At 44.2% G+C, this 20,859-nt stretch overlaps 1 protein-coding gene across 2 annotated transcripts in view; it reads right to left on the bottom strand.

The window, feature by feature from the left end:
- The window catches only part of bace1 (beta-secretase 1), a 118,453-nt gene that overhangs the window by 11,344 nt on the left and 86,250 nt on the right, over nt 1–20,859 (bottom strand). For both annotated transcript variants that reach the window (XR_006309361.1, XM_043676578.1), the window contains exons 4-7: nt 15,517–15,654; nt 11,547–11,681; nt 10,788–10,889; nt 6,254–6,403 (exon numbers count right to left, since the gene is read on the bottom strand). Coding sequence is in view for 1 of the 2 variants with exons in the window: in XM_043676578.1 (XP_043532513.1) it covers nt 6,254–6,403; nt 10,788–10,889; nt 11,547–11,681; nt 15,517–15,654 (525 nt within the window). In the remaining variant the exon portion in view is untranslated. The remainder of the gene's footprint in view (nt 1–6,253; nt 6,404–10,787; nt 10,890–11,546; nt 11,682–15,516; nt 15,655–20,859) is intronic.

Genomic DNA, 20,859 nt, shown 5'->3' on the forward strand with positions numbered 1-20,859 from the left:
CTCCACCATTGGTGGTGACCGTACTTCCAATTGTCTCGGTCCTAAGCTCTGGAATACCTGACATCTTTTTGCCTCTTCATCTTGTTTTCCTCTATTTAAGATGTACAACTCAGCAAGCTTACTGTCACCTGACATAATATCTCCCTATATAGCTGGTGTCATTTTGTTTTATAATGAGCACAGGAACATTTTATTATGTTAAAAGATGCAGCATAAATATAAGCTGTTGTGGTTGCTTAATAACCTGCCAAAATTCATTGTCTCAATTTGTCATCCTTGGCAAGCAAGGAAACATTGAGCTCGAGATATCACTGAGTTTCTAGCAGCAGTGAAATCTCCTTTCTGAGTCAGTGAAGGGACGTCCGTATGGGAGGAATGCTGAAATAATCCTCACCCTTCATTCTGCCTTTTTCCCTGTTCTCTCCATGATCCACTCATAAATCTCACTACTGGCTGAAGTATGAAAGGCAAAAGATAAGCAAGAGGAGTAGACAGAAGGCTGGGTTAATAATTCCAGCACTAACAAAGAGCCAGTGACCCAAAACTCTATTTCACTCTCTGCCAAAACAGCCTCTTGAGACTTTCCAGCATTCTCTATTTTTACTCTAGATTTACTGACCCCTCAATATTTTATTCTTGCTATATTCATGGTTCATCTGGACCATAAGAACTAGAAACAGTAGTAGGCCATTCAGTCCCTCTAGTCTACTGTAGCATTCAATGGCTGATCTGAATGTAGCTTCAACTCCACACTCCTGCCTTTTCTGTTTCCCAATCACTTAATTAACAAGTTACCTTTGTCTACCTTAGAAATATTCAATTACCCTCCTCAACTGCTGTCTGGAGAAGAGAGTTCTGAAGACTCACGACTCTCTGAGGCAAAAGAATCCTCTTCAAATGTGTTTTAAGTGAGTGACCCCTGATTTTTATTCTGTGCTCTCCTGTTCTACTCTCTCTCAAAATGGGAAAATATACTTTCAGCATCTGCTCAAGACGACATCCCATTTTCGAATAAACTCCAGCAGCCTATCCATCTCTACCTCCTAAGATTTCTACCTTCTACCACCTCCCCCCCCCTCCATTTTTACAGAGCAGTGAGGAGAGAGGGCGGAGAGAAGCGAGGGCGGCCAGGAAGGGCATGTTTTCCCACTTAAAAAGGAATTTACCTCGGGAGTCAGGCCTCCATTTTTACAGAACGGTGAGGAGAGAGGGCGGAGAGAAGTGAGGGCTGCTGGGAAGGAAAAGCGTGAGAACCGTTTTTAAAGGAGCAAAAGAGGGAGAGGCCACAACGAGGTGCAGCCGGCTGCCAGGTATATATTTGGGCAGCGGCTGAATCCTGAGACACTACCTACCCGCCCTCCCCCTCTAACCAAAAAAAGGACTCTCGTGTGTTGCTAAGGTAAGGCGCTTCAATTGATATTTCTTGTGTATCATGTTATTGATTAAACGTTTACTGTTAGTTGGTTACTTGAATAAGACCATAGAAAAGTACTAGAAATTATTTAACTCATAAATTTGTATAAATTAATTAAAGAAGTAGAGATGGTTGGATAGGTGATGTGCTGTTGCTGTATGATGTGGGAGCTGGCTGATCCCATTGTGAATGGCAGTGACCACATCTGCAGCAAGTGTTGGTTGCTGGAAGAACTCCGGATCAGAGTTGATGATCTGGAATCTGAGCTTGAAACACTGCAGCACATCCGGGAGGGGGAGAGTTACCTGGACGCTTTGTTTCAGGAGGCAGTCACACCTGGGAGATTAAGTAATTCAAACTCAGTTAGTGATCAGGAATAACAGAGTGTGACTGTAAATGAGGCAGGTAGGGGGACTCTGAGTTCAGGAGTGCAGTAGCCTCAGCCCTTGACCTTGTCCAACAGGTATGAGATTCTTGCTCCCTATGCGGATGAGGAAAAGGGCTGTGGACAGGATGAGCCAGCTGACCATGGCACCATGGTGCAGAAGGCCACTCAAGAGGGGGGAGCAAAAAGATAAGTAGTTGTGGGAGATTCTACAATTAGGGGGACAGATAGTATCCTTTGCGAGTGAGATCGGGAGTCCCGCATGGTGTGTTGCCTGCCAGGGTGCAGGACACCTCTGACTGGCTTCGAAGGATACTGGAGCGGGAGGGGGAGGATCCAGTTGTTGTGGTCCACGTTGGCGCTAACAACATAGGCAAGGCACGGTGGCACGGCGGCACGGTGGCACAGTGGTTAGCACTACTGCCTCACAGCGCCAGAGACCCGGGTTCAATTCCCGCCTCAGGCGACTGACTGTGTGGAGTTTGCACGTTCTCCCCGTGTCTGCGTGGGTTTCCTCCAGGTGCTCCGGTTTCCTCCCACAGTCCAAAGATGTGCAGGGTCAGGTGAATTGGCCATACTAAATTGCCCGTAGTGTTAGGTAAGGGGTAAATGTATGGGTGGGTTTCGCTTCGGCGGGTCGGTGTGGACTTGTTGGGCTGAAGGGCCTGTTTCCACACTGTAATGTAATGTAATGTAATCTAATCTAATCTAAAAAAGGCTAGGGTGGAGGACCTGTTTGGGGATTATCAAGCACTAGGAAGGAAATTGAAGAACAGGTCGTCGAGGGTCATAGTCTCCGGATTACTGCCCGAGCCACGTGCTAATTGGCATAGGGATAACAAAATTAGGGAAGTAAACATGTGGCTAAGAGGTTGGTGTGGGAAAGGGGGATTCTATTTCATGGGGCATTGGCATCAGTTTCGGAACCGGAGGGATCTGTACCGATGGGACGGTCTCCACCTGAACCGATCTGGAACCAGTGTTCTGGCGAAAAGGATAAATAGGGTGGTCAGTAGGACTTTAAACTTCTGAGTCGGGGTAAGGTAAAAGGAAAGTGACAGGGAGTATGGAGTCAAGTAGAAAGATAAGCAGCAGGTTAGATTGTGTGCAGGGTTAAAGTTCAAGTCACATTAGGAATGAAGCAAAAAGGAAGGATAACTTAGGACATATTACTAGAGATGTTGGAAACCATGAGGATAAGAAAATTAGCTTTAAGGCGCTTTACCTGAATGCTCACGGTATTCATAACAAGGTAGATGAATTAACGCACAAATCATCGTTAATGATTATGATGTGGTAGGCATCACAGAGATGAGGTTACAGGGGGTTCAGGACTGGCAGTTAAACATCCAAGGATTTACAATTTATCAAAAAGACAGGGAGGTGAGCAGAGGGGGCGGGGCTGCCTTGTTAGTTAAGAATAAAATTAAATCTATGACACTGAATGATATAAGGTCAGAGGATGTGGAGTCTGTGTGGGTGAAGTTGAGGAACCACAAAGGCTAAAAAACACCATAATGGGAGTTATGTACAGACCTCCCAGCAGTGGCCAGGACCAGGGGCACAAGATGTACCGGGAAATAGATAGAAGGCATGTCAGAAAGGCAAGGTCATGGTGATCATGGGGGACTTCAATATGCAGGTGGACTGGGTGAATAATATTGCCGGTGGAACTAAAGAAAGGGAATTTATGAAATGCTTACAGGATAAAGGATGGCTTTTTGGAACAGCTTGTGATGGAGCCCACAAGGGAGCAGGCTATTCTGGACTTCATGCTATGTAATGAACCAGACTTTATAAAAGATCTTAAAGTAAGGGAACACAGGAAGCAGCGATCATAATATGGTAGAGTTCAGTCTGCAGTTTGAAAGAGAGAAGGCAAAGTCGGATGTAATGGTGTTACAGTTAAATAAAGGTAATTACAGGGACATGAGAGAGGGACTGACCAAAATTGACTGGAAGCAGAGCCTAGTGGGGAAGACAGTACAGCAACAAAAGTAGGAGTTTCTGGGTGTAATTGAGGACACAGGACAAAGGCTCATCCCAAAGAAAAGAAAGATTATCCGGGGAGGGAGAAGCGATTAGAAAGCCATGGCTGACAAAGGAAGTCAGGAAATGTATCAAAGAAAAAGAGAGAGCCCATAAAGTGGCCAAGAGCACTGGGAAATCAGACAATTGGGAAGATTACAAAAACAAACAGAGGATAACAAAGAGAGAAATAAGGAGGATCAAATATGAAGGTAGGCTAGCCAGTAATATGAGGAATGATAGTAGGAGTTTCTTTCAATACATAAGAAACAAGCGAGAGGCAAAAGTAGACATTGGGCCACTCCAAATTGATGCAGGAAGGCTAGTGCTAGGAGATAAAGAAATGGCTGAAGAACTTAATAAATACTTTGTGTCAATCTTCACAATCGAAGACATGAGTAATATCCCAACAATTAAGGAGAGTCAAAGGGCAGAGTTGAGTATGGTAGCTATTACAAAAAAGGAAGTGCTAGAAAAGCTAAAAGGTCTAAAAATTGATAAATCTCCTGGCCCCGATGGGCTACATGCTAGAGTTCTGAGGGAGGTGGCTGAGGGAATAGCGGAGGCACTGACTGTGATCTTTCAAAAATCACTGGAGTCAGGGAAAGTCCCAGATGAATGGAAAATCACTGTTGTAACCCCCTTGTTCAAGAAAGGATCAAGATAAAAGATGGAAAATTATATAGCTTGGTTGTTGGTAAAATTATAGAATCCATTGTTAAGGATGAGATTTCTAAATTCTTGGAAGTGCAGGACCGGATTACAACAAGTCAGCATGGATTTAGTTAGGGGAGGTCATGCCTAACAAACCTGTTAGAATTCTTTGAAGAGGTAACAAATAGGTTAGACCAGGGAAACCCAGTGGATGTTATCTATCTAGACTTCCAAAAGGCCTTTGATAAGGTGCCTCACGGGAGGCTGCTGAGTAAGGTGAGGGCCCATAGTGTTCAAGGTGAGCTACTGGCATGGATTGAGGATTGGCTGTCTGACAGAAGGCAGAGAGTTGGGATAAAAGGTTCTTTTTCAGAATGGCAGCTAGTGACAAGTGGTGTCCCTCAGGGTTCAGTGTTGGGGCCGCAGTTGTTCACTTTATAAATCAATGATCTAGATGAAGGGACTGGGGGTATTCTAGCTAAGTTCACCGATGATATGAAGTTAGGTGGGCAGGCAGGTAGTACTGAGGAGGTGGGGAGGCTACGGAAAGATTTAGACAGTTTAGGAGAATGGGGCTGATGAAATTCAATGTGAGCAAATGTGAGGTCTTGCACTTTGGAAAAAAGAATACAGGCATGGACTATTTTCTAAATGGTGAGAAAATCCATAAAGCCAAAGTACAAAGGGATCTGGGAGTGCTAGTCCAGGATTCTCTAAGGTTAACTTGCAAGTTGAGTCCGTGATTAAGAAAATGAATGTAATGTTGTCATTTATTTCAGGAGGGTTGGAATATAAAAGCAGCTTCTGAGACTTTTAAAGCTCTAATTTGGCCCCATTTAGAATACTGTGTCCAATTTTGGGCCCGGCACCTCAGAAAGGACAAACTGGCACTGGAGCGTGTCCAGCGGAGATTCACACGGATGATCCCTGGAATGGTAGGCCTAGCATACGATGAATGACTGAGGATCCTGGAATTGTATTCATTAGAGTTTAATAGGTTGAGGGGAGATCTAATAGAAACTTACAAGATAATGCATGGCTTAGGTGGTCGCTAGGAAGTTGTTTCTGTTAGGCAGGAGACTAGGACCCGTGGGCATAGTCTTAGAATTAGAGGGGGATCAATTTAGGACGAAAATGAGGAGATATGTCTTCAGTCAGAGAATAGTGGGCCTGTGGGATTCATTGCCACAGGACGCAGTGGAGGCAAGGACATTAAATGTCTTCAAGGCAGAGATCGATAAATTCTTGATCTTGCAAGGAATTACGGGCTATGGGGAGAATGTGCATAAGTGGTATTGAAATGCTCATCAGCCATAATTAAAAGGCAGAGTGGACTCGATGGGCCAAATGGCCTGACTTCCACTCCTATGTCTTATGGTCTTATAACCCTCCCCAGCCATTTGTGGCTACATGAGAGGGTTTTAGGTTGTTAGTTTTAATGAATTTGTTAATTTGGCCCAAACATAGAGTTCACAACCAAAATTCTCACATAGAAGATCTATCTGGTTTGCACTGAATTTGACCTAAGTGAATAAATTATCTAAGATAACAGTAAGTTTAGAGTACAGAACTTGAGTATTGTGTCTTGCACTCAGGACAATTCACAAGAATAGCAATTTAAGGGAAACACCATTGGTATTATTGAAAAGTGCCTGATGAGTGTAAGACGAAAGACTTCGACAAAATGTGTCATTTTTCAGCAGTATTAGAGAAAAATTAAGTCCATTGAATGTTAGAATTGCGAGGGGTAAACCCAGCTTGCATGCACTTACTTGTGGTAGGATAGTGATTTGGAAAGATTGATTAGTGGCCTCCCCCATGAGGTAGAGTGATATTGTCGGGAAGATATGCCAGGGCGTGGTGCCAATCTGCCAGCAAACCAGCTGCTCACCCAACCAAAAACCATCCGGGAATTTCTCTGTCTGTCAAAAGAGGAAAAAAAAGTTAAAAACCATGAAGGTAACAATGAGGATCATGAATATTTCATTGTCCCAGGTGCCCTCAATAAAGAGCAGATGTTGTACATGTTTCGAAATAGTGTTATTTATCATTTAAACATGCATTTGTGTGTTACATATATTAAGTTATTACGGCACATGGGAGTCTGACCATGGTCAATTCTCAAGAGCTAGACAATGAAGATCGCCACTTGGCTCAAGATATCTATAAAGTACTTATAATCGTGCCCCAACTGTAGAGTATCTCTGATTCCATGCTCAGGAGAGACCCTTGCAGATATTCATGGCTCTGTGTTTTTTTATTCATTCACAGTATGAGGGCATTGCTAGCTAGGCCAGTATTTATTGCCCATCCCTAATTACTCAGAAAGCAGTTAAGAGTCAACTGCATCACTGTGCGTCTGGAGTCATATGTTGGCCACATCAGGTAAGGAAACCAGATTTCTATTGAATTCAAATTCCAACATCTGCCATGGCAGAATTTGAACCAGGTCCCCAGAACATTATTGAGACTGGTAGTTCAGTCATAATACCATTAGGCCATCACCTTTGAGTATGAAGAGGAACTTCCTTAATCAGTCCCACTTTAACATATACTTCTTTTGTCTTTTATTACAAGCACTGTCCAAGACTGTCGCTTATTTTTATTTGTTTACAGGATGTGGCTGTCGCTGGCTGGGCCAGCATTTATTATCCATCCCCAACTGTCCGTGAGAAGATGGTAGTGAGCCGCCATCTTGACATTCTGCAATCCATGAAGGGAGAGAAGGGGAATGTCTGAGTGCTGTTGGAAAGGGAGTTCCAAGATATTTATCCAATGACAGTAAAGTGACAGCAATATTGTTCCAACTCTGGGTGGTGTGTGACTTGAGGGGGACCTGTACAGTTCCATGCATCTGCCAACCTAGTCCTTCCAGGTGGAAGAGGTCACCGCTTTGGAAGGCATGTTTGGAGGAGCCTTTGTGAGTTTCTCCTCCTGAAACAGTTCCTGTGAAGTCACTTCCTGGATGCTTCCATCAAGACTGAAAACCCAGGTTCCATAAATGTCAGTCATTTGATGTTTGAGACCAGCGTTCCTCATGGAGGAAACTAAGACCCCGGGGTCTCTCATTTAAGACACAGACGGGGAGGAAATCCTTCCTTCAGAGAGACTTTAATGCTTGGAATGCTCTTCTCTATTAACAATGTCATCAAACATAAGCTTCTCCTCCCTATTGGCATTATAAGTCTATGTACAGCACATGGACAGCAGCAGTTCAAAAAAGCAGCTCACCAACACCTTCTCAAGGGCTATTACAGTCAGCCAGCAACACTCACAACCCATGAATGAATTTTTTTACATTCCATAATTGCATAGCCTTCTGAGAGAAAATAATTCTCCTTATCCCTGTCCTGAAAGTGTAAACCTCCTCACTTCATAACTGCCACCCTACCCCACACTGTTCTGGACTGACCCACGACAGGAAACATCCTTCCCATGTCCACCTTGTCAAGCCCTTTGAGAATATTATACACTCATTGAATGATGGTCTTCAGCTGATTCTCAGTAGCTATGCTGGTGAGGTCAAACTTGGGCAGTGTTTTTGCTTGACCTCCTCCATCGTCTACTGGTTTGATGAATACTGCTCCAAAAACATTGCGCATTTTGAGAAGAGGTCCGCTCATATTTATGCAGCCCTTCTAACATCACCTTTAGCTAATTTACTAACATTCATGGAGTCTGCATGAAGCCCATTATTGTTCTTACAAAATGAGGAATTTTACCCTGAGGTACTGCTCATTCACCGACATAGTTTAGTCCATATGTGAGGACTTTGTGATTAGGCTGGCACTTCTAGTTCAGAATCAGCTACAAGTTTTTTTTTCCCAGGGTTGGGGAATTGGGGACTAGAGGGCATCAGTATAAAGGTAAGAGAGGAAACAATAAAAGGGAACCTGAGGGGCAACATTTTTACACAGAGGGTGGTGCGCATATGGAATAAGCTGTCAATGGAAGTGGTTGAGGTGGGTACATTAACAATATTTAAAAGGCATTTGGACAAATACATGGTTGGGAAAGGTTTAGAAGGATTTGGGCCACGTGCAGGGAAATGGAGTTAGCGTTGATGGACATTTTGGCCGGCATGGACCACTTAGGGCCAAAGGGCCTGTCTCCATGCTGTAGAACTCTATGACTCTAAGTTTGGCCTCTTTCTTGTTCCCTGATTTTAGGATGGTTTCGTTCATTTGCTCAGAAGTTACTTTTTAGTTTCTAATAATAGAATCAACCTTAAACTGTAAAGATGAACCAAAGCCTGAAAGGATGGAGAGTTCTCAGTACACTGAGATATTCCCTGATGCCATGAGCTGATTTTCTGACAGCTAAACAGACAATCCATCAAAAATATTTGTCAGAATGAGAGTCTGTGACTTCAAGCTCATTGCGTTTGGGATTCATCACTGTACTCAAGATGGTACTTCAAAAAATAATTCCTAACGGTCTCAAATTCTGCCCAAAAATAGAATTTGCTGCACAGTTTCCCATTGCAGGAAATTATTTGATCTGCAGCTAATGAAAGCAACAAAAAACTTACATTTTTACAGCATTTCTCACAACCTAAGGTAGTTCCAAAGTGTTTTTATAGCCAATGATGTACTGTGTAAAGTTTAGTCACTGTTACAGGATAGGAAACATAGCAAACTTCCAGAAATAGCTATGTGATTATGGCCATTGCTCTCTCTCTCTTTGTGATATTGGTATTGAGACCAATATTGGCCAATTCACTGGAGAGAACTTCCCTGCTCTCCAGGAAACTGTGCAGTGACCTTTTTTCAAAAAAAAAAGGCCAGATTGAACTTTGTATTAATGGCTCATCTGAAAGCTGCCATCTGTTCTGATAATTTGTTGCATTGTCATCAGTGGGAAGATTTAATGGGCATTTACTTTTCTCCATTGTTCCTACAAGTGCTGATAAATGGGTGTTCAGTTCCATGGGGGCTGATGCCCTCCTATGTCTTGTTACATACATCTTCTTTTCAACATAATTGCAGCACTCAGTGAACTGAGCTAGAGACTATGCACTGTACATGCAATCTCTGCCACTGCTGCTTTCAGACTGACTACAAGACAGGGGACTAGTACATCATATCTTGGATCAGTGGTAACTGTGATTGACAGCAGTTTAAGGCATTCCCCCTTAAATGTATATACACATCACATCTCACCCAAGTGCTGCTCTTCATTCACTAGAATCTGAATCTTGAGTGAACGTAATCAATTTTGAGAATCACCACATGTCAAAATCAACTTGAGAGAAGTCACAGAATTCCTATACTGTGGAAGCAGGCCATTCAGCCCATCAACTCCACAATGACCCTCCAAATCCTGGAGGGATCCCACCCAAATCCTGTCCCCTTTCCTATTCCTGCATTTCCCGTAGCGAATCCACACAGCCTGCACACTACAGGGCAATCTAGCATGACCAATCCACCTAACCTACACATCTTTGGATTGTGAGAGGAAACTGCAGGACCCGGAGGGAACCCACACAGACACAGAGAGAATGTGCAAACTCCATACAGACAGTTGTCCGAGGGTAGAATCGAACCCAGATCCCTGGCACTGTGAGGCAGAAGTGCTAACCACTGAGCCACCGTACCATCCCTACTGTATGATGATCAAATGTGGTGACAGCAGCAGAGAATACTCAGGGGACATTTGATTGAGAATGAACAAGATTATGACAGGTTTGAACGAGGTAGAAAAAGGAGAAGCTGCTCTCATGACCTGATCGTAGAGGGACTAGGGGGTCACAGCTTTAAGGTTTTGGGAAGAGTTGCAGGAGGAGAATGTTTTTGGAACAGCTTATACTTATTGATCTGAAACTCAGTGTTCACAAGTGTGGTGGATGTGGAAGTGATCAATAATTTCAAAAGGGAAATGTTTTGCGTACTCAATGGAAATAAATCTGCAAGCCCACGGGCTTCGATGGGGCTGGCTGGGTTGCTCCATGTCAAGCCTTCTTCTGTGCACCAACTGACTCTGACATCACCTCCAAAATGGGGCCAATTATAGTATTTCCTTTGTTGCTTGGTTAAAGAATCATCTCACTCTGCAATTTAACCCAGATCTGTAAAATGACCCGCTGCAGCATCATTCACCTGTATGTGCCTTTGAAGAAATGAGGCCATTTGGCCCATGATGCCTGTGCTATCCAATCAGTCACACCCATTTCCTCTAGCACTACAAATGACTGACTTCACGGTTATAAATCTAAATATACCTTCCTTGAGGAGGAGGAATGGAGAGCAATAAGGGTCTTTCAAAAATTGCATCATCTTTCCTTCATTTTACGAAACAATACTTAACAGAAGACGCAGCTTTGATAGATTTCACTGCAGCTTGGAACACCTTCTTGGGCAGCCGAAGGTTTGTAGTCCCACTGTCCACGATGCTCTTGTCGTAGTTATACTGGAGAAAATCAAACATGAAATGGAATTCATTTTCAAGGCAAACACATAATGGGGGTTATGCAGTTGTACATAAGTGAGCTGTTCTGGAAACACAAGCAGCAGTGAGGGTGGTAAATAAGACGGTACCTGCTCGCTCTGCTTCTGTTAGTGAGATGCTGGAGGCAGAAAGGCGCTTAATTGGTCAGGATGATGATGGGCCTGAAATGCAGCCTCATCCCCCAATACTGACCTGGGGTCTGGGTCACCCTGAGATCCTGGGACTTCAGTAAGTGTCCTCCCCAAGGGTGCTGCTGAGGGAAACATCTGCTGGCCACAAACTAAGTCTTGCTAAGCGTGACTTCTGCCCGTGGGGTGCTGATTGCAGTGAAGGGCTTGCTCCTGGCCTTGCCACTGCCTTATTGGTCTGGGGTTTGGCAGACCTTCAGAAAAAACAGAGGCAGCATATTTCCTCACTGCCTTCTTAGGTAGCAGAAGAGACACCTGACCCCTGGACAAGGTTCCACCCATGGATGCTGTTCAGTCCCTGTCATTAAATCACAAATATATCATACTCTAGTGAGAATAAGTTCCAATTCACAATGTGATTACAGTGCACTTCACACTGGGCTTGCTTCAGTGTGTGGGTCATGTGCTTCACTCTGTCGGTCTATCTCACCTCCTTACAGTCCAGGTTCAGGTCCTGTCCATTGATCTCAATCTTCACTATAATGACCTCGTAATACCACTCCTTCCTGATTGGCGTAAACCAGATGTTGCCCAGATAAAGGGAAGAGTCAATGCCACCAATTATCTACAACATGATGGAAGAAATGGTTAAGAGCATTGTGTAAAGCTGTCCCTAACCAACACTTACTACTTAAACATATCTGCAAATATTACTTGTAGCTATTTAGGAATCCTTGTTCCTCAGATGGTTCAGAAACTGATCAGAATTGATTTATAAGAACAATTGTAGGTCAATCTGGCTCCTCAATCATGTTCTGCCTTTCCATCAGATCTTGGCCGCTCTGTATCTTAACACCATCTAATCCGTGCAAACTAAATGGTCTTTATTTCCATTCCTGCTCTGGATACTGGGTTAGCTGATATCAATCAAAGTTGCAGAGAAGAGAGTAAAAATCAGCTTTCCTTTGTCCGTGTAATGGGAGAAATTAAGGTTTCAAACCTTGGTCTCCAGTTAGCACAGAGACCTGGTGAGGAAGATAACAACCTCCCTCCAACCCGTGGTCAACTCACAGTTAAACTGAATAAGGCACCTGAAAGCAGCTGTCATCAGTGAAGTCATACCCCAGTTGCTGTCACCTTCTTTAGGAGATGAAATACCATCAGAAATAGCAGCAGGTGCTGACCCTCGTTCCCCTTGAGCCTGCTCCGCTATTTAATGTGATCATGGTTAATCTGCTACGCAAGTCCACTTTCCCATCTGATCTCTGTAAACTTTGATTTCTGTAAAACTCAAAAATCCATATTCCTCAGCCTTGAATTTAACCAATGATTGAGTGAACGGAATCTCTTCTTATCTCAGCCTGAAATGCCTCACCCTCTATTTTCCTGAGACCCAAAGTCTAGACTTTCCAGGCAAGGGGTCCAGACTGTCGGTATTTCCCTTGTCAAACCCTGGCAGAATCTGATATGTATCAATGATAAGCTAAGGTGGCTGAATAGCTGGTTTCTCTTACTGAGCAGTATAGGTTTGCTGAGGTTAACATAAAGAACTCTCCTTCTCAACCTCCCTGCTTTGCCTGAGGAACGGTGACCCTCAGGGTAAACCACTGCCAGTAGTTTGTCTCTAATGAGATAGCAGCCCTATGGACTGTAGCAGTTTGATGACTTCACTTGAAAGCTCGTTTAACGCAATCTCCTCTTGTCCTCCAGCACTCTCTTTCCAAGCAATGGTATCTGTCTTATAGAAACTAGCAGACAAAGACAGTAACAGAGGGCTAGAATTATAATCTACCTTTTTCTGAGAGATGGTAATGGATTTCAGTTTGAGTTAACTGCAATTTTCTTTTCCTTTCTGAGCTACAAAGCAGAGTTGTGTGCTGACATCCGCAACACACATTATCAGGTGAAGGCCTCACTCACATTACCTTATGGAATTTGACACATATAGAGGCACAAATATTCTTGTCACGAAGTATGAGACCTGCAGATGTTTCTGTTTCCAGTATCTTGACTGTTTTTCAAGTTTTGTTTTAGCAATTTCTTCAATGACAAGACCATATCTTATCAAGGAAATCCAGGCAGTTATAAAAATAAAAAAATGCTGAAAATGTTCAACAGGTCTGGCAGCATTTGCAGAGAAAAACAGAATTAATATTTCAGGCCAATAACCTTTCTCACTCCACAGAAGCTGCCTGACCTGTTAAGGTTTTTATTTCTTTATTACGTCATGGGGGCCGGACATCGTAGGGTCAGCATTTATTATCCATCCCTAATTACCCCTGAACTGAGCGGCTCACTCAGCCATTTCAGGGGGTAGATAAGAGCCAATCAGGTTAATGTGGGTTTGGAGTTACATGTAAACCGGACTAGGTAAAGAGAGGCAGGAGGCTGGAAGAACACAGCAAGCCAGGCAGCATCAGGAGGTGGAGAAGTCGACGTTTTGTGTGTAACCCTTCTTCAGGACTGGGGGTGGGCATGGGAGGAGCCGCAGACAAAGGGGGTGGCGGAGGCAGGGTGGTGAAGTGGGATAGGTGAAGACAGGTAGGGGGTACAACCTGGTTGGTCAATGGGAGGAATGAATCCAGTTGGTGACAGGGCGCAGTAGAAGGGAGGGGAAGGGAGTCAGGGGATGGGGAAGGGAGGTTATTTGAAAGTGGAGAACTCAATGTTGAGTCCTCTTGCCTGTAGGCTGCCCAGGTGGAAGATGAGGTGTTGTTCCTCCAAATTGCGGTGTGGTTCATTGTGGCAATGGAGGAGGCCAAGGATGGTCATTGTCAGAAAGGGAATTAAAATGGGCGGTGATTGGGAGGTCCGGTCAGCCCCTGTGGGCCTGACTGCAATGCTTGGTGAGCTGTTCCCTAAGTTTATGCTCAGTCTCCCCAATGTAGAGAAGACCACATAGGGAGCATCTGATGCAGTAAACAATTTTGGAAGAGAGGCAGGTGAACTTCTGTCTCACCTGGAAGGACTGTCTGGGGTTTGGATGGAGCTGAGGTGGGTGGGGTACTGGCAGGTTTTACATGTTTTCCATTTGCAGGAGAGGGTACTGGTGGGTTCAGGGGAAGGGGGTTGGTGGGGAAAGTGGCACGAGCCGAGGACTATCGAAGGTAATCACCTTGCGGAAGGCTGAGAGGGGTGGGGAGGGGAAGATGTTCTTGGTGGTGGGATCTAGTTGGAGTGGGCGGAACTGTTTAAGGATGATACATTGGATGCAGAGACTGGTGGGGTGGTAGGTGAGGACAGGGGGAACTCTGTCTTTATTGTGTTTGTATAGGGTGTGGGTTAGACCAGTTGAATGGGGAATGGAGGTGGTAGGGTGGAGGGCTCTCTGGATGTACACCTGTTCCGGTTGCAGGGACCAAACTTTAACTTAGGTAATTTTTTGCTGAGCATCGCAGCTGGGCCCACAGGAGCCAACTGGACTTCCCAATCACTGCCCATTTCAATTCCCATTCCCACCCCTTTCCAACATGACCATCCTTGGGATCCTCCATTGCCACAATGAACCAGACTGCAGATTGGAGGAACACCTCATTTTCCGCCTGGGCAACCTACAGCCCAGAGGAGTCAACACTGAGTTCTCCAACTTCAAATAACCTCCCTTCCCATCCTCCAACTCCCTTCTCAGCCCCTCCCCCTCCCTTCCACTGCACCCTGTCGCTAACCGGATTCATTCCTCCCATTGACCAACCAGGTCGTACCCTCTACCTGTCTTCACCCATCCCACTTTACCACCCTTCCCCCGGCACCCCCTTTATCTGCAGCTCCCCCCACACCCACCCCCAGTCCTGAAGAAGGGTTACACCCAAGACGTCGACTTCTCCACCTCCTGATGCTGCCTGGCTTGCTGTGTTCTTCCAGCCTCCTGCCTGTCTACTTTGGATTCCAGCATCTGCAGTTTTTTTTCCTTAAAGGGCACTGATGAAGCAGGTGGGTTTTTACAACAATCAGTGGTAGTTTCATGGTCACAATTACCGAGACTAGCGGTCAATTCCAGATTTATGTATTCAATTTAAATTCCGCCAGCCACCTTCGTCAGACTTGAACTCATATCCTGAAGTTTCCTGATGAAGGGCTTTTGCCTGAAATGTCGATTTTCCTGCTTCTCGGATGCTGCCTGACCTGCTGTGTTTTTCCAGCGCCACTCTAATCTTGAATTCATATCCCCAGAGTGAGTGCCCGAGCCCTCTACATTATTCTTCCTGTGATATTAATCAGCACTACGCTACCATCCCCTCCAAGTGCTCCTGATGTTTTTGTCTTTATTTCAAATTTCCAGCATCCAACAGCATCTTCTGTTTTCTAAGCTTAGGCTGTGCCTGGAGGAATAAGGAAGGTTATACATGTTCATAGAACAGTGGACCCCTGAGGCATTTAACTGCCAGTTGGGTCTGAACACAAAAGGTGCGTAGGTTGGGTTGGGTTCAAGGGTGGGTGGGGCTGGAGTTTGCTGCACTCACCATGCTCCCTCCCACAGACGATGCAGATTCTGAGTCATTCAAAGAGAAGCCTGTTCCGCAAAGCTGCAGTGAGAAGATGTTGGGCACCTGAGTCTGCTTCACCAGCGAGTCAAAGAACGGCTCCAGGGTTTCGTCAGGCTGTGGAGATATTAATGGAGTAAGACCCAGTCAGAGAGCAACTCAACACTGAAGCCATTCCTCCTTTAAAAGTAAATTCATTGAAGCCAAAATCCGCTTTACACTGTGCAAAGTGATCATAAATGACAATTAAAACTTCCCAAACTGTGACAGGAGTGTATGAATGGAGATAGGAACGGGCCACGAAACCCTCTAAGACATTATATCATTCATTGAGACTAGACCAGGTTGGCATCAGCAACTAAACTTCATTTCCATAGAATCCCTACAGTATGAAAGCAGGCCATTCAGTCCATCGAGTCCATATCAACTCTCCAAGACCCACACCCCCACTCAATCCTTGTAACCTTGCATTTCCCAAGGCTAATTGGCCCAACCTGCATTTCCCTGGACGCGATGGGCAATTTAGCATGGCCGACCACCTAACCTGCACATCTTTGGACCAAAACAGCTCTAAACAAGCAAAGATTCATTGGTTTCTCTGGGCCTGTAAGATATGAGGAGATTAGCACAAAAAAGGATCAGTGGAAAGATAGGAATGTTCGCTGGGTTAAACCTAAAAGAAAGCAACAGTAGGAACATGAATTGTGGATATGTGGATATATGAGAGCACAGCTTCCTATCTGTCAGATTTTGGGAAACGTTTATCAAAATGTTTATTTTTCAATGTATTTTCTAACTCTGCATTGGATTAGAGCTGAGGCTGGCTAGTGGATTTGATCAGGTTTGGGAATTTTGCTACCCATTTCTAGTCTCAGTAAAAGTGTTGCCTTTTTCAATGAAGAAGTTTTTGGGAGCAGGTATATAAGATCACTGTCTCATGAGACAAAGTATTGCATCCCAGTACCTGCGCAGAGAATTTTCAAACAGTAATAAGGACTCCTCTGAAGGGAATATCACATTCTAGAACAGCTGTAGTAACACTAGACATTTGTAAGAAATAGTACCAAAACTGCAAAATACAATAATCTCATGAAAATCATAGAGGAGGAATTTAATCTCCAAAACCAACAATAATGTACCAAATTTGGAAATGATATAAAATATCAATGTAGGTAATGCAGATTCAGTTTCTTTCCTGTGCTATATGTCATGCAGTCTTTAATCTGATTGCATTGACCTGTTTAGAATCACCTATCTCAGCTACGTTGCAAATTTGGGGCACAAAGTTGCGCAGAAATTGTCCAAGATATGCAAACTCACCTTGATGTCAAAAGGGTGACAGGGAAAGTATTCAAGATGAATGAGTATCAATATTGATTACTATCAATATTAAAAGATCACAGACAAAAGCCCAGCCTGGGAATTTCAACCCTCCAGTATAGAGTCCAAGAATCATACAGTGTGGAAACAGGCCTTTCAGCCCAGCATATCCATGCTGACTAGGTTTCCTAAATTGAACTAGTCCCATTTACCTGCATATGGCTCATATCCCTCTAAACCTTTCCTATCCATGTACCTATCCAAATGTCTTTTAAAATGTTGTAATTGTACCCACCTCTACCACTTCCTCTCACAGCTGGTTCCTTATATGAACCACCCTCTCAGTGAAAATGTTACCCCTCAGGTCCCCTTTACATCTTTCCCCTCGCGCCTTAAACTGTTGCCCTCAAGTTTTAGACTTCTCTACCCTGGGAGAAAGACCTTAACTATTCACCCTATCCATGCCCATCATCACTTTATAAACCTCTACAAAGTCACCCCTCAGCCTCATACTCTCCAGGGAAAGAAGTCTCAGTCTATCCAGCCTCTCCTCATAACTCAAACAAAATGTATATGGGGTACAAACTGAATGTAAGGTGCTGGATCTACACCTCTTGGCTTCAATCATTTTGATATTGAGGAAATGTTACAACAGGGAGTGAGTGGCCATATGTAAGGATCTAGGAAATAGCAGCTTGCATGGTCTGTTTGTGGTTGCACTATTGCCTTGTAAAATTCTGGTTGACCTTCCACTGCTTCACTTTCTGTCACATCCCCACAACCTGTGGTTCCCAAAATTCTACCAATGTCATGAATACAAGGTCTAGAACAAAGAATAATACAGCACAAGAACAGGCCCTTCGCCCTCCAAGCCTGCGTTGACACATTTTGCCCTTCATATTAAAAGTGTCTTCATTACGGGATCCATACCCCTCTGTTCCCTTCCTATTCACGTATTTGCTCATGAATGCTGCTTATTGTGTGTGCCTCCACCACCTCCTCTGGCAGCGAGTTCCAGGCATTCACCACCCTTTGTGTGAAAAACTTGTCTCACACATCTCTTTTAAACATTCCCCCCTCGCACCTTGAACCTGTGTCCCCTAGTAATTGACCCTTGCACTCTGGGAAAAAAGCCTCATACTTTCCATTCTATCCATGCCATTCACAGTCTTATAAACTTCTATCAGGTCATCCCTCAACCTCCTGCGCTCCAGTGAAAACAAACCCAGTCTGTCCAATCTTCCTTCAGAACTAAAATCCCCCATACCAGGCAACATCCTGGTAAACCTTTTCTGTACTGTCTCCAAAGCATCCACATTCTTCTGGTAGCGCGATGACCTGAACTGTACGCAATATTCCTAGTGTGGCTTAACTAAAGTTCTATACAGCTGCAGCATAACTTGGCTATCCTTATACTCAAAGCCCTTTCCGATGAAGGCAAGCATGCCATTGGCCTTTTTTACTACCTTATCTACCTGTGTTGCCACCTTCAGTGATCTGTGGGCATGCACACCCAGATCCCTCTGCATATCAATACTCTGAAGGGTTCTGCCATTCACTGTATAATTTCCACCTGTATTTGACCTTCCAAAGCCTATCACCTCATACGTGTCCAGATTAAATTCCATCTGCCATTTTTCTGCCCATGCCTCCAACTGATCTATATCCTGCTGCATCCTCTGACAATCCTCCTCATTATCTGCAACTCCAGCAGTCTTTGTATCGTCCAAAAACTTAGTAATTAGACCAGCTATGTTTTCCTCCAAATCATTTATGTAGATCATGAACAGCAGAAGTCCCAACACTGATCCCTGTGGAACACCACTAGTCACAGCCCTTCTGAAAAGCATCTTTCTACCACTACCCTTTGTCTCATATGACCAAGCCAGTTCTGTAACCAGCTTGCCAGCTTACACCTGATACCATATGACTTCACCTTTTGTACCAGTCTACCATGAGGGACCTTGTCAAAGGCTTCACTGCAGTCTAGTAAAGTAACCATAGTCTCAGAGCACCATACTCTCATTAGAAAGAGATGACTGGTGGGGAGTTTAACCTGAGGGTCACTATACTTCAGGTGAGGTCAAGAAGGCGGGACCTCCGTGATGACCTCAGCCAATACAGGACTTAAAATCATAAAGTCATACAGCATGGAAACAGACCATTCAGTCCAAGTCCTCAAACTAAACCAGTCCCACCTGCCCACACACTGCCCATATTCCTCTAAACCTTTCCTATTCATGGAGTTATCCAAATATCTTTTAAACTTTGTAACTGTACTTGCATCCACCGTTTCCTCTAGTAGTTCATTCCACACATGAATCACTCTGTGTAAAAAAAGTTGCCCATCATGTCTTTTTAAAAATTTTCTCCACTCACCTTAAAAATATGCCCCCTAGCTTTGAACTCCCCCACCTTGCTATTCACCTAATCTATACCCCTCATGGTTTTATAAACCTCTATAAGGTCACCCCTCAACATCCTATGCTCCAGTGAAAGAAGTCTCAGCCTACCCAATGTTTTTTTATAACTCAAACCCTCCATTCCTGGCAACAAACTGGTAAATCATTTTGAAATCCTTTCTAATTTAATAATATCCTTGCCACAGTAGTGTGACCAGAACTGCACACAATACTCCAGAACATCCTGTACAACCTCAACATGACGTTCCAAAGGACTGAGCAATGAAGGCAAGGTTGCTAAACATCTACTTAACCACCCTGCCTACCTGTGACGCAAACTTCAAAGAATTATGTACCTGAACCCCTAGGTCTCTCTGTTCTGCAACACTGCCCAGGGCCCTACATGAACATATAGTGTTGATATTACACCTTATTGTGCACCAGCCATCCAGCCAACTGAGTTAATCAACACCTGGCATGACTATAAACATACACAATAATCACGCAATCATCTCTCTCTGCAGGAGAGCATTCCAAAGACTCTCAACTTCTGCATGAAAAAATGTTTCCCCATTTCAATCCTAAAGGGCTGAGCCCTTATTCTGAAAGCGAGACCCCTATTTTAGACTTCTTAGCCAGCATCTACCCTACCAGATCATGCAGTAATGCTACCCATTTAAATGAGATTTCTTATGATTTCTAAACTCCACCAAGTTTCGGCCCATTCTACTCAATAAGATAATGCAGGAATCATTTTATTGAACTTTTGTTGCACCCCTCATCTCCTCCACTTCACCACCAACGCAACCCCACAAAACCAGGACAGTTTTCCTCAGGTAAGGAGACCAAAACTGTCCATGTTAGCCCAAAGGTAGACATACCAAACCTCAACATAACTGCAGTAAGACTTCTCTACACTTTTACCTCCTGACACTTTTACGTCTATTTACGTCAAGGCTAATGTGCCTAATGCTTTCTGAGTTATTTGCTTTGCTTTCATCTTGCTGTGATTCATGGACAAGGACCCCCAAATCTGTCTGAACACTAGGCTGTAGATCTCTACAGCCTCCCAAGGGTGACACGGTGGCTTAGTGGTTAGTACTGTTGCCTCACAGTGCCAGGGATATGGGCTCAATTCCAGCCTTGGGTAACTGTCTGTGTGGAGTTTGCACTTCCTCCCTGTATCTGTGAGGGTTTCCTCCCACAGTCCAAGGATGTGCAGGTTAGGTGAATTGGTCATGCTAAATTGCCCATTGTGTTCAAGGATGTGTAAGCTAGGTGCATTAGTCAGGGGTAAATATAGGGGAATAGATCTGGGTGGGTTACTCTTCAGAGGGCTGTTGGGCTGAAGGGCCTGTTTCCACACAGTAGGAATTCTAATTCTCTACCTTGTCTCTCCATCATAGAGAGTGATTGATCAGAATTCAAGAAAGCACACTATAAGAAAAGCCCATTTGAGGCATCATTCCTCACACTGCATCCTTTTGAGCTCTACCACTACATGGTTTAAGCCTTCAGAGAATGTTGGTTTCAGTATTGCTTTCTCATTCATCAAAAATTATCATCCCTCACGGTCTCTCCGTCCTCAATCTCTATCCCA

Source organism: Chiloscyllium plagiosum, chromosome 35, assembly GCF_004010195.1.
Source record: "Chiloscyllium plagiosum isolate BGI_BamShark_2017 chromosome 35, ASM401019v2, whole genome shotgun sequence".
Classification (NCBI taxonomy): domain Eukaryota; kingdom Metazoa; phylum Chordata; class Chondrichthyes; order Orectolobiformes; family Hemiscylliidae; genus Chiloscyllium; species Chiloscyllium plagiosum.